The sequence below is a fragment of the Argentina silus genome (assembly GCF_951799395.1).
Source record: "Argentina silus genome assembly, chromosome: 7".
Lineage (NCBI taxonomy): Eukaryota > Metazoa > Chordata > Actinopteri > Argentiniformes > Argentinidae > Argentina > Argentina silus.
This window is the reverse complement of record NC_139661.1, coordinates 7,854,492-7,872,364: the sequence shown is the minus strand read 5'-3', so window position 1 is coordinate 7,872,364 and position 17,873 is coordinate 7,854,492. Positions and strand designations below refer to the sequence as shown.

Sequence of the window (17,873 nt, the reverse complement as noted above, 5' to 3'; positions counted from 1 at the left end):
GGCAGGCAAGGTTGGAGGCAAGACTCCGACTGCTGCTTTCTCACAACTGAGAGCATCGTGTCATGATTGAACCGATGGACAGTGAAAAATACTGGGATAAACTCCGAAACTTGGCCCAGCTACAAAGCTGTCTTCTTCGAATGAACTCGCATCCTGCAAGTCATCCACTCATCAAGCAGTCTCAAAACAGAAGAACCCGGCCAAGGTATGGACACTGGCAAATGAGCTAAGTTAGCTATGCTAAAAAAACAACCAAGGCAAGCCCAGTGAAAAGCTCAGAAGTTAGCTAGCTGGCTACTTTCGTATGTCTGAATTATTCGAATTCTGATCTAACTTTTAACATGTGTGTCTCGACCCAGTTAGCTGGCAAGAAGAGGTAGCCTCAAACAAGAAAGCTGTTCATACATTAGTCATTAGCCAGATAGCTGCAGCGCTAGCTAGTCACTTGATTGACAACAGTGGTGGGTGGCTAGATGGCTAGCTAGCTATGTTACACAGTACACACACATTGGTTTGTTTTTTTGGTTTGACTAGTGGGGTGACATGACCACCTTGCCATACAGCATGTTTTGCCAGTCAGAAATACTTTGTAACTGTCTACTCCTGACATGCATATTTCTGCACAGTTAGTGCATGGTTTTGTTCCAGCTAGTTAACCCAGATCTAACACCCCGTGATTAGTAAGGCTTACTAACTGGTGTCAGTGCTGGGCTGGTACAAAAGTGTGCAGTGTTGTTGGTATATTGTTCTTCTGCTTTTTTATTTGATTGGACATGCTATAATCTGAAGTGAGATGTGGCAGACATAAACAAACAAATAAACAAGCAAACAAATAAACATAACATAGGTTATCTTTTAACAGTGGGCACACTTTGGCTGAATCTGAAAGCAAGACATTGTCCTCATTTTACAAGAATCCACAGTGAGCTCAGCTCTCCTGACTTCTTTATTTTCCACAATGGAATAATTCTAAGCTAAAGCAATATTTTTACGGTCTGCTCTTCAATTCACTGTCCAGGGAATGTGACTTATGCAATAGGAATTACTCCTCCTTTTCTCTGCCTCTTCAGTTTGCCTTTAGAAAAAGGTCCCAAAGTGAAAAATCTGCAGTTCTTGGAAACTGGCCTCTCTTGTGAAAAAACCGCCAAACAAAACACATTCCTAGAGCTAGAGGTTACCAGAGGTGTGTACACATTGTGTGTGTTTTTGATTGAAGTAGCCATATGTTTTTTGTCTTTGAATAATAGATATATAAAATGTCATGTCATTTCCCTTAGGCCTTCAGATCCTTTAATTGGCTTTTATCTGGGTTTGTGAAGCTTGACCATATTCAAGTTTTTATATTCAATATTCAAGTCCCTCCCTCTAATATCCCCTCAGCTCTGATACAGTACAGTTCAGCCTAGGCCTGTGTGATTTGTGCACTACTAAAGAAGGTCTATGTTAGGCCCTGTTCCTCTGCTCTGATGGATACTTTAGACTCCCAAGTTCAGAGGTTACGCTGTCTGCTCTGTCTCAAACACACTGGTGTCTACTTGTCTTCGCACACACATTCACCCTTGTAGGATTTTCTCAAAGGAGACGCCACCACAGGAAGCTGATGTTATGGAAAGGAAGTGACTCCCCACAGTCAAAGCATGCTTAATAAGGAGGAAGAGGGAGGGGGCAGTTAGGATTGAAAGAGTAACTTGCTCACAGTGAACATTCTGTCTCTCTCTCTCTCTCTCTCTCTCTCTCTCTCTCTCTCTCTCTGTAACTCTCTCTCTCAAGGCTTTGTTTCATAAACAATTAGGACCACTGTGCACAGTTGTCCCTCTGGTCAGCCTTGGAATGGATCCCAGGGTCCCATGCATTCATTAATGTTGTTGTAATCAAATAGCACCATCCCATCAGCGCAGGATCAGACCTGGCTTCAGATCTGTACTCTGCTTTTGAGAGAGCTCTGTCAGCCATACCTCCTAGTATCACCCTAGACCCCAGCTTCACTGGCATCAGACCCACTAGTACTTTGAATCGGGCTTTGATGTTTCGAAAATATAACACCACACTGGAAAGCTTGCACAGACTTTGACTTTTTTGTTGTTGTTATTGCACACCAAATAGAGTAGACCTACATGACGTAATGTATTCTGTAGAGAATGAGTGTAAATAGACTGACAGGTTGGATAGAGGCTGTGTCCTAGTTAACTGGGACTTTTTGTCCCCAGCCTCCTCTCCCTTTCCCATTCATAGCCTAAGAAGAGGGCTGTCCTCAAGATTTGCTGTGTGTTTGGGTGAGCTGCTTTGACCCACATTTGAGAGGTTCTGAAAGCTGTATCCTCTATCCAGACCATGTTGAGTGCACATGTCAGCACTGGCAACACTCCCTGCACAATCTAAACAGAGATTAGGGGGTGGTGAGAACTCATGCACATGCATATACAGGCACACACACACATACACACACTTTTTCTCAAGCCATAGAATGGACTAGTCATTTCTTGGAAAGTGGCCTTGATTTCCATGTTAGTATTATCATTTTAGAAGGGCAAGTGGAATTGTAGTCATATAAGACACACATTTTAATGACACAAGAATATAACACTGTGATGACATGATAAGTATCCTAATTATAGTAGATCCAAATACGATGCCAACACATAAGCCTGTAGCCCTCTATGATTGTGCTGTAGCTAAGCATCACTAAGGGTTTTTCATAGGTTTCATAATATCGTCTGTCTTTTAACCTCGAGCAGTCAGGGAATGTGTACACTAGGCATATTTCAATGGGGGGTCTGAATAAACAAGCACCTCCCCAACACAGGAACCACAGGGCTGCAACACACACCAGTCCAGGCAGCTGAGAGACATTAGGCAGTGTTCTCTCCTCATGAGCACAAGCCCTCTGCTGCTCTGCCATAAATGAGAGCCAAGAGAGGACAACGGGGAGCTGTTAAAAAAAGCTCTGGAAAGATCCAAAATTCCACAAGTACAAGTGCAGAAAGAACCAAGAGGACCAGACAGAATGTTCTTTTGCTCCTCTTTTTGACGTACTGTAGTGCAGTTTAGTGCACAGCACCCCCCCCCCCCCCCCTCACAGGACACTAGAGAAAGCTAATTTTGGCTTTGTGTCTGAAATTCCCTGATGTAGCCTAGCTAAGCCAATGCACTTTTCAAAAAGAACTATCAGACGCACTGGTGATTCTATCTCGACAGAAATGGCTCACCTTATTTATATTTTGAAAAACAAACGGTCATGTATTTAACACAGTACCATATTGCCTGAATGCTTTTGTGAATAAACAGTGAAGAACGCTCCAGGCACAACGATAGTGGTTCCACCTGCACCCAGCTTAAAACCAGGCACAACTGAGACCCATTAGAAAAGCACTTGGTTTTAAATGACCAGTATCCATTTGCTAACAGCAGGTCAGGTTCAATCATCAGAGTCTCAGGGGGGGAGCAGGCTGCACTAATGTTCCTCAGCTAAGGGATATTACTCATATCTACCCCTCCCCCCTTCTCCAGTGGTATAGAATTCAAACTATGTCCACATCTCTGAGGAGCATATTGTCTGACTGAGCCCTCATGAAAGCCATTACTTTGCAAATTGGCTCGCTATTAAGCTCTTAGTTTATTTTGGTTACACTCAAGAGCTTCTTGGAATTCCGATTTACAATTGATATGTTAAGGTTCATGTTTTTCTTGTTTGCGGACAAAAATAAAAGCCTTTCTTGGAAATACATCATAGATTTCCATTGTACAACTCTTCTGATAACCTGTTCTGAGCCTGTCTTGAGGCAATACGTTTTAGGAGTATTAGGACAAGCAAATATGAGTTTTTCAAAGCTTGGCTTTCATAGGCACAGTCCCAAGTGACTCTTCCTATCTGCGTCATCATGACATCACATACAATTTCCTACAGACCTGGGTGGAACACATGGGCTGACACATATGTGTATTCTATCTTTATCAGTGACTGTATGGGGGACTCTCAAGCAGAGTGAATCCCACTGTTGAGTGACTTGACCATGACTGACATCTAGTGGAGATTGATCACCCATTTACATTTGACATTTAGCAGGCACCTTTATCCAAAGAAACTTACAACAAATACATTTGTCTAAGTAAGTGAATCATCTATCCATCAGTCATCATAAGAAAAAGAAATCTATGCTAGGACCAGGGGCCATTGGCAGTCACAATGCTAGAATAAGAAAGAATTACTTTTTTTTTTTTATATATATATATATAATTTATTTACAGTAGAGAAACTGTAGTGGGGCTGAAGAGGTCTTTAAGAGGGACAGTTAAGATGTAGCCTGAAGAGATGGGTCTTCAATCTACGGCGGAAGTCAAACCATCAACCAGTCATTTCGCTGAGAGAGATGGAATGAATGCAAGACGCACCTGGTTTTCCAGACCTGTGCAGCTCCAAATTTGTAAAGATTTATGGAAATGTCCCCTTTTCCCCTGAACTCCTTAACATTCCTACTCAATGGAAAGTTGAAGATCTGTCCACAACAGATGTGTGTTGTCTTTGTTCCCTGCGTACAGATTGAGCTGTAAATGTATCTGTGGTTGAGAGCCCAGTATGAAGAAGACAGGCAGGCCGGCGGTGAGTAAGGCTCAGAGTGGAGAGCGGGGCAAGACAGAAGGCACTGCCACAGGGACCACAGGGAAGGCTGCAGCCAAGACTACCACCACAGCACCACTGTCTAAGGTACGCCTCTATCATATCATACCGATTTCCTTGACTGATGTTAATCTTCTACTAGTGGACTGATAAATGATGGTGACACCAAAGTGATTTGACTGTAGTTTGTTTTGTTTTCCAGGTAAAGAGCAATGATGATCTGCTAGCGGCTATGGCTGGGGGGACTCCTGCAACTAACAGCACTGTCACCAAGAGCAAGAGGACTGCCTCTACTGGCACCGGTGCTGGTAACCCAGACAGTAAACCAAAGACAAGCTCAGGTATAGATGTTCACTCATATCTTAACACTAGATAAGTAGCCTATGAGAGAGTTTATGATCGTCATCCTCCACATTATAACCCTTCACTTCACTCTCTCTTTATTCTATGTCTTTATAAGGTTCCTCAGCCAAGCGTGTGACGTCCTCCACCTCCAAGGACCCTAATTCATCTAGGGATCGTCTGCGGACGTCTAGAACATCAGCCAGTAAGAAACAGTCAGTGTTTGGGACAGGTCAGGGGGATGTGGCCCAGGGGAAGCGCTCTCGCAGCCAGACACTGGCAGAGTCTGAAGGCCGTATGAGCAAGTCTAAATCGGACAGCCAGGTCAGTCACAAGGTGGCCCTGGAGGCCAAGGTGAAAGACCTGCTGGGATTGGCTAAGAGCAAAGACGTGGAGATCCTGCACCTGCGCAGTGAACTGAGAGACATGCGTGCCCAGCTGGGCCTGGGAGGGGAGGAGGCGCCCCTGGAGGAGACCACAGGGGAGGAGGAGAAGCCCCAGGAGAGGGAGGTGTCGGCCATTACGGCAGCAGACGTGGAGTCCACGCTACTCCTCCTGCAGGAGCAGAACCAGGCCATCCGGGAGGAGCTCAACCTGCTTAAGAGTGAGAACCGCATGCTGAAGGACCGGCTCAATGCCCTGGGCTTCTCCCTGGAGCAGAGGCTTGAAGGTTCAGACAAGCTCTTCAGCTACCCCTCCCTGAGCCCAGACCTGGCAGCTGGCAGCGGGCACAGTGATGGTGGGGGCACGGGTACCCTCACGTCATCGGTGGAGGGCTCTGCCCCAGGCTCCCTGGAGGACCTACTGACGGGGCACCAGCACAGCGGTTCAGTTGACAACCTGGACAGTGAATCCAGCGAGGTCTACCAGGCGGTCACCTCCAGCGACGACGCCCTGGATGCCCCCTCCGGGGCCTCCTCATCCTCTGAGTCGGAGAGCGTGCCCAGCCGTGAACGCTCTCGCCGGGGCAGCAGCGGCAACACCAGCGAGGTGTCGGTGGCCTGCTTGACGGAGCGCATCCACCAGATGGAGGAGAACCAGCACAGCACGGCGGAGGAGCTCCAGGCCACCTTACAGGAGCTGGCCGACCTGCAGCAGATCACCCAGGAGCTGAACGGGGAGAACGAGCGGCTGGGCGAGGAGAAGGTCATCCTTATGGACTCCCTGTGTCAGCAGAGCGACAAGCTGGAGCACTACGGCCGGCAGATCGAGTATTTCCGCTCGCTCCTGGACGACCACCACCTCTCCTACGTCCTGGAGGAAGACATAAAGAGTGGCCGCTACATGGAGCTGGAGCAGCGCTACGTGGACCTGGCAGAGAATGCCCGCTTCGAGAGGGAGCAGCTCCTGGGGGTGCAGCAGCACCTGAGCAACACGCTCAAGATGGCAGAGCAGGACAATGCCGAGGCCCAGGGTGTAATCGGGGCACTGAAGGAGAGGAACCACCACATGGAGCGCATCATGGAGTCGGAGAGACACGACCGGGGAGCCATGGTAGCAGCCCTGGAGGAGTACAAAGCAGCAGTGAGCAGCGACCAAGTGGAGCTGAGCCGCTGCAGAGCCCAGCTGGACCAGGAGAGGCAGAGGGTGGCCGAGCTCTACTCCATCCACAACTCCGGGGACAAGAGTGACATCTGCCAGTTGCTGGAGGGGGTGCGGCTGGACAAGGAGGAGGCAGAGGGCAAGGCTGCCAAGCTGCAGGACGAGCTGGGCCATGCCCGCACTGATGTCACCAGGCTGCAGGACACCCTCAATAAGGCTAGTCCACTCCAATCCTATTATTTATACAAATAAATAGGGTCGTTTAGCCTATTTCCACCATTAACCAGGTCAATGTTCCTCTGTCTCCTCTATCCCACTTTAAAGGCTCTCTAGAAAATCGAATTCCATCTGAAATTCCTGACCACTGAACCAATGAATGAGAATTAATTTGAAGCATTAGTTAATGATATGGTGATTGATGAGCCTCTTCCTCTTTTGTTGTGTCTGCAGCTGGATGGGGAGTACAGGGACTTCCAGGAGCAGGTTCAGAAGCAGATGGCAGAGCAGAAGCGGGGGCTGGAGAAGCAGCGCGGGGAGCTGCAGGAGAAGGAGACGGAGATCGGAGACATGAAGGAATCCATCTTTGAGCTGGAGGATGAGGTGGAGCAGCACAGAGCCGTCAAGCTCCATGACAACCTCATCATCACCGACCTGGAGAGTGAGTGGGCTAGGGCCAGAGTGAGTGGGCTAGGGATAACTGGGAAGAAGGTAGACGACACATCACAGTGGAATCCCTCAATGTATGTTCACCTCCGGCCACATGGCGGCAGTGTAGAGCCGTTTCACACTTCATGGATTCAGAGGAAACATGAAAGTCTTCGGTGATGAGAATAAACAATAATTATAAGTCATTAATTTGTATTAATACATTTGACATATAAATGTATACAAGGATTATTGCAATCAGCCAATGTGCATGTGTTAACATTGTATGATATGCTTGTTAGATGTAAGTCAATAACCCTGTCTATTTGAGTCAGAGAGACTTTTTGACCTCAAGCTTCATTTGTACTGCTTCTGCTCTCATTTGAGTTAATCTCAAATACTGAATTACACAATAATTAACCACTGTTTCATAAGTGTGTTGCTAAGGTCAGTGTCTCTATCAGCTCTTGAATTGTTTAAAGCAGATTGTCTCTGTCTCTTCCTTCCTGTGTGAAGATCTCCTGTGGCCCGTTCACATGAACTTAACTATGTGTCTGCTTGCTTCCGCAGACTCTGTGAAAAAGCTGCAGGACCAGAAGCATGACATGGAGCGGGAGATCAAGATTCTCCACCGTAAACTGAGGGTGAGTGGACCAGTGGCACAGGGCCATCTGAGGACCAGGTCACTGACTGGTCACAATGGTCCAGCTAAAAGTCACTGGATTGCAATTATCTGATGATATGGTGCTCTGCAGTTTTTTGATAGAATTGATCATTCGGCTCAGTGGTCAAAATCGTGTTAGTGTTTCCGTTTTTGCCTCAGGCTAAACTGTGTGTGTGTGTGTGTGTGTGTGTGTGTGTGTGTGTGTGTGTGTGTGTGTGTGTGTGTGTGTGTGTGTGTGTGTGTGTGTGTGTGTGTGTGTGTGTGCGTGTGTGCGTGTGTGCGTGTGTGTGTGTTCAGGAGGAGTCGGCAGAGTGGCGTCAGTTCCAGGCTGATCTGCAGACTGCAGTGGTCATTGCTAATGACATCAAGTCGGAAGCCCAGGAGGAAATTGGGGACCTGCGGCGCCGTCTCCATGAGGCCCAGGAGAGGAGCGAGAAGCTGGGCAAGGAGCTGGATGAAGTCAAGAACCGCAAGTAAGAGACAGAGAAACATCGTGTCAAATGCATGATGCCACCTGTTTTGTGCTCACATCCAGGCCTGATAAGGCTGGATGTGGTGAAGTGTGTGTATAATATATCTGCACTAACATGAACTTGGTGAGTGGGGGGGGACCTGTTGTGTGTTTCTCTGGATGTGTGTGTTGACTGTGTGTTTTGTTTTTGTGTGTGTCTCTCCAGGCAGGATGAGGAGAGAGGTAGGGTGTATAACTACATGAATGCGGTGGAGAGGGACTTGGCTGCCCTGAGGCAGGGTATGGGTCTGAGCCGTTGCTCTTCCACCTCCTCTGAGCCCTCGCCCACTGTCAAAACCCTTATCAAGAGCTTTGACAATGCCTCACAAGCTAGCCCACAATGCGAGTGTAAGATATGGCCCACGTTTCTTACTAATATAATAGTATGACTATAGGATCCTGTCATATTACTATAGGATTCCTACCAGATGAGTCAGATCTCTGACCTTCCTGTCTCCAACAGGCCCCGTCACCAGCCCGGTCCCTCCTGCTCCCACGGCTCCTGCTGCACCACTACCACGTACCCCCCTCAGCCCCAGCCCTATGAAGACCCCTCCTGCAGCAGCAGTCTCACCTATACAGGTATTGGAACTGGAGCTCAATATATGTCTGTCTGTCTGTCTGCGTGCGTGCGTGCGTGCGTACTTGGAGTCATGCTCTAAGTGAAGGCATCAGGTCAAGCACATTGAATGAACCCTGGCTTATGCCAGACGAGACATTCACACATAGCTGTTTTTGAGTTCTTGTGAACTGCCTACCAATTTGGGCCAGAGAACTGTTGTCTATGCTGGTTTTGTCACGTTGCAGTAGTGCAGGAGGTTAATGTAACAGACACTTCCTGCCCATAGCTTTCCCATATTCTTTGTGTTTATAGACCTCCAATACTTCTCAGATAGCACTTCATCCTCTTCCTCTTGCAGTTTGTCACAGTTGACAGCAGCCTCTGGGCCTGGCTTTGCCTTATACATAGACCATGAGATGGAAAATATGCATTCTGCTGTCCAAAAAAGTTCCGGCACCTCTGAATTCACTGAGGCAGCAACCTCAGTTTTCTCTCACCAAGAATCATCAAATTCTTAGTCCCATACTTCTACTCCTGGTTTAAACACACACACATATTTGTGTATAATACCATAGCTTCATGGCTTGAGGACTTAATAACATCAACAACTAGAAGTGTAACTACATTTTTTCATAGGCCACTTCAAGGACACATCCCCTCAATATAGCTCTGTGGTCAAAGGGGAACAATCTTTCATATTAAATATCCATTATTTATGTTGAGAATCAGGGGTGAAAACGTATTTCCTGAAGTGACTCACAAGTCTTTGGAAGTTTCCCGAAACCTTTCGTAGCTCACATAGTACTTAAATTCTTTTGTGAGTTCAAAGACCACTTGTGGAGCAGCCAAAGAGCGTTGTTAGATTAATGTTGCGCATTGAGATCAGTTTTTCTGTCAATTTCCTTATCGATGTTTCATACTATAAGTGAGACCTTCTCTCACCTATTTTTGACCTCCTGCACAATACCAAGACTCCTGCCTGCCTGCTAGTGCAGATGTCAGATTGGCCTCTCTCCTCCAGACATGCTTCCAGACAGAAATAGCATTGATAGAATCAACTGTGTGTGTGTGTATTTTAATTTACAGATTTTTTTTTTTTTGTCTGTTACAGAGACACTCCATAAGTGGGTCCATCTCTGCACCCAAACCCCTGTCCTCTCTGACTGACAAGAGGCCCAGCTACACAGACATCAGTATGCCAGGTGAGACAGCTTTGGACTGACGGCAAATCTCAGTCTCCATATGAGACAGTACTTTGTGAAGATATCAGACCCCAGCTACTCTGCATAGTAGATAAGCTGTGTGATGTGCAGGACAAGATGTGGGCTATTCCAGGCGTTTATATGATCTATACCACATGTGTTGGCTAGGGTGCTCTGGTTTTACAACATGGGGAGGGGGAGGGAATGAGTGTGGAGTCAGCAGAGCTTCTTACTGACTTCAATGTGGTGTGTCAGGTAGAACAAAGCACCAGAGGGGTGCAGCAGGCCAGTAATTGCCTAATATGGGAAATTCTCCTTCCCCTTTCAGTCTCATCTTTAAGGAGGTCAAGAGCCTGTTCATGTGAACGTGCCGGGATGGATATATAACCCACAATGATTTGTTTATTGTCTGTGTTGTATTGTTATCTTACATGGAAAACTAACGTCATTCCATGTTACTCCCTCAACCTCTCTAGCAGAACAATAAATCCTCTTCTATAACTCCAATTTGGGATGTTACTTTGTTTCATTGCAATGTTTCTGTGGCCCCTCTGTGCTCCTGTGTGTGTGTGTGTCTGCGTGTGTTTTCTCAGCCTGACACTGTCCTGTTCACTCCACAGCTGAGCACCTTCTCAGGGGCTCCTCTGCCAACCGCCCTGCATCTGCCCTCCAGAGGGTCTCCAACATGGACTCATCCAAGGCCATCTCAGGTAGGACACTAGGCACTTGAGAGCTCACTGTGTGTTGCATAACCAGCCATTTTCAATTCATATACATTGTTGGCAGTTTTCAAAACGATAAAAGGCCATTCAAGTGTTTATTTTTCCTTTCAATATTCGTAATGTTATGTAAGCATTGACGGATTGACCTCCACAGACCAGACTCATTCTGTATCTCTGTCCTGTTGTGTCATGACCAGTGTCCCGCAGGAGCAGTGAGGAGATAAAGAGGGACATCTCGGCCCCCGAGAGTGGCTCCTCCTCTTCTCTGATGGCAATGGGCTCCAGTTCCTCGCAGCTCTCCATGTCCTCCTCCTCCCCCACCGCCTCCGTCACCCCCACCGCACGCAGCCGTCTCCGGTACCAACCAGCTCCTCTCTCTCTCACCTGCTCCTTTCATCACACATCTCTTAAACACTAGACCGTGAACTGCTAGTAATCATTTGTACAGTTAACGATTTTGACAGTAGAAAAGAGCCACAAATTGACTTTTTGGTGCATCAGCCAGGCACTTGCGAGTCTTTATATGCTTTTCCTGTGTGTGTGTGTGTGTGTGTGTGTGTGTGTGTGTGTGTGTGTGTGTGTGTGTGTGTGTGTGTGTTCAGAGAGGAGAGGAAGGACCCTCTGTCAGCTCTGGCCCGGGAGTATGGAGGCTCTAAGAGGAATGCTCTGCTAAAGTGGTGCCAGAAGAAGACTGAGGGCTACCAGGTAGGTGTTGTAATCAGAACAGGCAGCTTGTGAATTATCTCTCAGGTCATTTCATCTGTTGGGTCAATGACTCACCCGTCGACTCCACCTTTAGCGTGATCAACGATATTGAAAAGTCAATATCGTGAGTCCGATCAAAAGCATGATGCTCGCTTTTCTTACGAAGCTGTCAGTGTGTGGAGCTTAATAATTCAAAGCCAATTCAATAGCCTATTTGTTCAGCACTATTAAAACTCAGTCGCCATGTGGGGTTTTCTTGACCTGAGTTTGGTCAGGTTCAGTTAATTGTGTTTTAAAAGCCTATCAGACACCTACGTCAGTTGATCCAGAATGCTCTCACCCCTCCACCCTTACGCTGTTCAAGTCATAAACCAGTAGAGACGTTGTCATGAGGACTGCTATCTGTTTATCTATGGCCTTTAAGTGTGTTGTGACTGTGACTCTTTCACTCTAAAACACTTGTTTGGACCAACAGTTCCTGGGAACTACTTTTTAAACGCATCCAAAGAGGGAATGAACATAAAACACTAACCTAATAAATATGACTGAATATGGATGTGTTAGATAGCTATCAAGAACACTTTTTTCAGAGTCACTCATGTCATGCTGAAGTGGTGCTTGTATTCTTAATGGTCTGCTGCTACAGTGCAGAGAGTGAATGGTCGCCATGGTTCTGTTCATGGTCCTCTCCAGGACCTGCGCCAAATTTCACACGTCCTGCTCAACTGCCTGACAGAAAAGCTGTGTAAAAATGACCCTGAAATAGACCAATGGGATTCAATGCATTGGGAATTCACACTGGAGTGGGATAGGAACTAACCTGTCCTGTTTTTTTTTTTTGTGGGGGGGGATGATTCCATTCTTAGAATTCTTCTGTTGTGAGAATCCTTTGTGTCTGAGGAGGCAATGCACATCTGCATGTAACCAGTTCAATTGATTATCCGGTAGATTTGAATTTGAGCTCAGCTGATACACCTCCTGTCAGAGAAAGAAGTGTTTGTTCATGAGGGAAAACAAGCTTGATTTCTTTGGACATTCTAGACAGGGGTTAAACGAAACAAAAGGTTGTATTGATGCCTGGTGTCTGGGCGCTGACCTCTGTTGTATTTATCAGCTGACTAACCCTAACACTAACCCCCCCTGCATCCCATCTGTCATTAGCCCGTACTATTTCCTTTTGGTCTTTATGGTCAAAATGACCCTTGCCCCTCTCTCTGCTAGAACATCGACATAACCAACTTCAGCAGCAGCTGGAACGATGGCCTAGCATTCTGCGCTGTGCTCCACACCTACCTGCCTGCTCACATCCCCTATCAGGAGCTCAGCAGCCAGGACAAGGCAAGCAGGGCTCCTACTGTTACAATGAATAATGTGTTACATTTTGTTTTTTAGTCTGTCGTCATCTGTTTTCTCTGGAACATTATGGTGTGTGTGTGTGTGTGTTTTCCCTTTCCTTGTCTTTAGAGGCGGAACTTCACTCTAGCCTTCCAGGCCGCAGAGAGTGTGGGGATCAAGTCGACTCTGGTAAGATTGAGATCAAATATTCATTCAATAGTGTTCATTTAGCCTTTAATCAGCGACCATTGCTGACATTGTGTGTGTGTGTGTGTGTGTGTGTGTGTGTGTGTGTGTGTGTGTGTGTGTGTGTGTGTGTGTGTGTGTGAAACAGGAGTGGCGTTTCCATGCCACCAAGTTTGATAACAAAACACAGATACAAAGTACAATTCAAATGCAATTGGGAATTTTATTAGGGGTTATTTACTTTGGGGGGGGGGGGGGATTCAGCTATCTATTCAAGTCCACAATCCTTACTCAGAGGCCTTTGTCCGTTATCCAGGTGTATTCCAAAAGTGAGTCTTCAGCCAAAACAGTTCAATACACAGGGGGGGTAATCCAACAGTCCAGGTCACAGCAGATATTCACCCAGATACTTCTCTCACACTTCTCTCCTAGGCAGTCCAGCTCTACACTGAAACTATTACTATGAGGTTTTTGGATGGCCTTTAGTTTGTTTGATGGTATTTGTGTACATATTGCTTTCACTATTTCAGAAAATGTGTGTGTGTGTGTGTGCACACAGGGACTGTACTCACAAGTTCTTACAGGCCCTCGTGGATGGAAGGAATAAATCATTTCGGTGGAACACTGCTTTCATATGTTCTTATGTGCCGACTTGCAGGCACAGTACAGTTGAAACATTATGGCATCATCTATAGTGATATTTTTGTCCTATTCATCAAAATAAACACTCAATTGAATGCATTTTGGTTATGTTGTTTTTGCTTATAGGAGAAACTCACTGACATGTATATGTTGGCAAAAAATGCAACTCTAGGAAAAAAAGCAAGCTCTTGTTTTCGATATTTACTTTACGTACTGTAGGAAAAAGGCAGATTTTTCCTACAGTAGACGACCTGGCTAATTCTAGTCATTAGTCAAAGTGTTGCAGCATGCTTTGGTTTCTGATACTGTATATAACAGTAGAGGCTATTGTACAATAAGACACATATTCACACATCATTTTGACATAATTTCTGGAGGTCCTGGAGTTTAGTATTCAGCAGCCATAGTTAATAAAATTGTGTCTCATTCTGTGTTGCAGGACATAAATGAGATGGTGCACACTGAGAGACCGGACTGGCAGAGTGTCATGACCTATGTCACAGCTATCTACAAGTACTTTGAGACCTGACGTGATCTCACCGCCAAGCTCTACAAGCACAACCTGCAGCCAAGCCAGCTCCTTTGACCCTACTGCACCTCCAACACTTCAACTCGACATTCAACTCAACTGTTATACCTCACTCCACTGAACCACCCATCAACCCCAGGACCCAGCCAAGCCGCTTGTTGGCCACTCTGCCTCTGTTCCAGAGGCTTGCTTGTCTTTATTCACCACTATAACACTAAAGACACACCTATATGAAGCTCACAAAGCCACGTAACCAACCATCATGTGCGGGAGGATGGTGTTGTATTTATGGATATGACTGTTGTGGAGAGTCTGGCCTGTCTCGCTGAGTGTTGTGACAACACAGTCTAAAGGCCATCCAAGAGCCTTTCAACAGCCAGCCATGTTTAGGATGTTTGTTTTACACTAATCCATTAGGCCTGAGCTGCGATGAAAACCCTCCAGGACCAGTGTTGGGGATCATGCTACAGACAAACCCAGCCTTTGTGCCTTGCACCCAGTTTTTACTCCTCTAACCAAGGCACTGTCTTAAATGTTTCAGCCAAACCATACCCAGCGTGTGTAGTCTTTCACCCTGGAAATCATGGAACTACTATGCTTTTGAACGGAATCAGACTAAGCCTTTTTGCTTCAAGTCTTCCTGACCCATGAACATTTGGTCAGGTGCAGATGCCTCTGATATAAATGGATGAAGTGCCTGCTTGAATTGTGTCGCTGGAGATTGGCTACTAAATTGCGCCATATCTTTAAGGTATCTTTAAGGATTCTAAGTGGAGCTTTGACAGCTCCAGTACATATTGAGCAAATATGTGTACTCTACATTGTAAGGGATCTATCTATCAGGAGCTTTCTTTGTCACATGTTGGAGTCATGCTACAATATAACCTATCTTGGCCTATTTTCATGAAGATAAGAGGGAACACTGCTAGCATTTAGTGTCACTGACGGAGACCAACTAAGAGGCCAATAAAAAATACAGGACCAAGACAATGTCTCCATCTCTCAGTGAAACCAAAATATGAGGGATTTCCGCTCCTTACACTACAGTATGTGAAGTCAAGGACTAGCGTTGCCAAATGTCATGTTTCCAAGCCTATTCTGGTAAAAGGATGTTTTGCCCCCATGTTGAGTCTCAGAGCTGGACATCCACACAGTCCCTCGTATTGTTGCCACTGATCTTTTTTGGGAGGTTGTATTTTTAACACGTTTTTGATTACACCAACCCATTTTTCATTTTGACACATTTATTTTATTTCCCAAGCACAAGTCCCCCCCCTCCCCTCCCCCCCCCCCCCCCCAACAGCATTGATATGCATGCCATACATGTAGCCTAATTGCAAGGATTATCAAGTGCTTTACTGTTGACTAGGGGGGTGTTTTTAGAGAGCTAAACTCATAATAACTGTGTGTGTAGAATTCTATGATTTTTATTTGTAGTCAGGTGTTTATCATAGTGCTTTAGATCACTGCCTCCATTTACATTGAGAGAAAACATCATTGAAATTCAAAAACAATATGCACAACAAATTGTAACTACAAGTAATGCACACAGAACTCCGAAAGGTCACTCTACATAAGCATTAGCTGACTTGGAATTCATTTCCAAATGAAGCTAATGATATTTGTTGGCTTTCATCTGTCAAGATATGACTGGCCACCCCCAGGTTACTTCACTTATAGTGCCCTGATTACAGTATAAATAATCACATGCATACTGAAGCTCAATAAATCAATGTTTACATTTAGTCACAAACATTCATGTTCGAATGAAAAATGGCTGTCATGTTATTGTGCCTCCGTAATGTAGTGCCAGTGTATTTATTCGCATGGGTTAATACACAATCCTTAATCATGAAGTGGTGTGTTTTTATTGTTATTGTTAGATTCATGTGATGTGACACCATACACACACTGCTGCACTGATTTCTCTCATAAGCTCATAACATAAGCTGACTTATTGTTTGTGTGTGTCCCGGCCACACCACATCATTTCAGAAGAATAATATGCAATCCTTTGCTGCCTTCAAATTAGTTTAGCCCCCTAACTACCATATGGTGTCAAATGCAGTTGTGGTATTTGCCTTTCTGACATACCTGTAATAAAACTTTGGAGGGGCAGCATTTCTCAGATATTTTGAAAGCACATTCAGTTCTTCCTGCTTGCCAAGCCACCTTCCCACCAGCTGCCTACTGTAGGTGCATGTTGTCTGAGACACAACAAAAAGTACAAGTGCTATGTTTTAGTTTTCTTCTTTTTGTGAAAATCAGTCCAGTTGGGGAGTGCGACTAAGCCATTAAGATGCAGTGGAAGTTGATTGTGGTTTTGAAAGGCCTGTGACTTATCTTATACTGTATTTACTGTTAATATACAGTATATACAGTACAATATGTTAACCCTCATTTATTCTTTATTCCCATTATCATACTGCAACTCGGTCTATTATTTTATTTGCAACAGCCCCAAACATTTGGTCTTCTATTGTATTACTATGTGAAGCTATTCTGCTATATAAAAAAAAGCAATGTAAATAAAAATGGAATCTCTCTTGACCATGTTCCAATGGACAATGATATGTCTAAATGTTCCAGAGTGATTTATAAGCACTGAACCCATGACCAAACCTGCTATTATAATGTGGACAGAAAGGAAATTTGACCAAGCTAATAGAATGTGTTAGAATATGATGCCGATTCCATCTTGACATGATGCCACTACTGAAGGACATTTGCAGTAACTGATATCCTAGCGAGAGCTTGATTTAGTTAAGTTCATTCAATCGTTATAGCTTATATTTACCATGGCTTCAGCGGCTATATCCTCTGCATTTTCTTTAGTGCTTTACTAATATCACAACAAATGTGAAAGAAAACTTCAAGCATGTTTTTATTTTACGGGTCCACTACATTATTGAAATTATTCTGTTTACTTGAAAGATTTTAATAGCCTATTTCTTTTCATTGCTATCCGTGTTGCCTATCAGTGACAAATCCATTATTTGATCCATGCCATTGTTTTACACAGTATCCTTTGATGAGGAGAAACAGATTGTCTTACATTTGAAGTTTATTTCTGTCATGAAGAAGTCATGATTGCCATAATCTGTACATGAAGTGCCGAATGATTGAAACAAAAGAGTCCTGTTAAGTGATTATAGAAACAGTATAGTAGTGTAAAGGAACTAGTACAAATGCACATTGAAATGATAATCAACACATGTAAAAAGTCTGTATAACTGTATTTATATTGCTTTATTTTTTTCCCCCGGCAATAATATTAAAGAATCATTGCAACAGGAATGTTTGGTGTGTGTGTGTGTGTGTGTGTGTGTGTGTGTGGATTTTGTTTATATTTAAGGAGTCAAATTCCACTTTGAGTAAAAGAGGCCAAAATGTAAAAGTAGCACTGTACTACCATATAAACTGTATTTGTTAACCTGAGAATGTTTTTGAACTGTTGAACATTCTCAAGGAGAATGCTTTCTTCCCTCATCCGTCGCAATGTGGATCACTCCATCTCTAATCCTTTGTAAGAGGGCATCTTGCTCACAGGATTATATCCAATTAGAATGTGATGTAATTTCTTGATGAATAGTGTATTTAATTCAACAGCAGCCTTTGTTCTTGTAATGGTATATTTTCCATTGAGTTGAATTATGAGGAAAGTCACAGAT

At 44.8% G+C, this 17,873-nt stretch overlaps 1 protein-coding gene across 3 annotated transcripts; it reads left to right on the top strand.

Moving 5' to 3' along the window:
• The first annotated feature begins 109 nt into the window (after window positions 1–109).
• On the top strand, window positions 110–17,488 carry specc1la (sperm antigen with calponin homology and coiled-coil domains 1-like a). Of its 3 annotated transcripts, none has more exons than XM_083673632.1 (16): window positions 110–205; window positions 4,537–4,702; window positions 4,818–4,956; window positions 5,076–6,715; window positions 6,950–7,157; window positions 7,715–7,788; window positions 8,106–8,281; window positions 8,486–8,502; window positions 8,783–8,901; window positions 9,993–10,083; window positions 10,704–10,793; window positions 11,003–11,162; window positions 11,408–11,510; window positions 12,732–12,848; window positions 12,975–13,034; window positions 14,113–17,488. In XM_083673632.1, the coding sequence occupies exons 2-16, from the start codon at window positions 4,574–4,576 to the stop codon at window positions 14,200–14,202; spliced, it is 3,213 nt and encodes a 1,070-aa protein (XP_083529758.1). In that variant the 5' UTR covers window positions 110–205; window positions 4,537–4,573; the 3' UTR covers window positions 14,203–17,488. The 3 variants fall into 3 exon arrangements, with proteins under 3 accessions (XP_083529758.1, XP_083529757.1, XP_083529759.1); XM_083673631.1 differs by having other exon boundaries at window positions 8,486–8,667; XM_083673633.1 differs by lacking the exons at window positions 110–205; window positions 4,537–4,702; window positions 4,818–4,956 and having other exon boundaries at window positions 5,074–5,162; window positions 8,486–8,667.
• The last annotated feature ends 385 nt before the right edge of the window (window positions 17,489–17,873 follow it).

What these genes read in the sequence shown, in the direction of transcription:
- specc1la (XM_083673631.1), top strand. Translation starts at nt 4,574, where the DNA reads ATGAAGAAGACAGGCAGGCCGGCGGTGAGTAAGGCTCAGAGTGGAGAG. An exon ending in AGCTAGCCCACAATGCGAGT is followed by an intron (nt 8,668 to 8,782) that starts GTAAGATATGGC and finishes TGTCTCCAACAG; the next exon opens with GCCCCGTCACCAGCCCGGTC. An exon ending in TGGGGATCAAGTCGACTCTG is followed by an intron (nt 13,035 to 14,112) that starts GTAAGATTGAGA and finishes TCTGTGTTGCAG; the next exon opens with GACATAAATGAGATGGTGCA.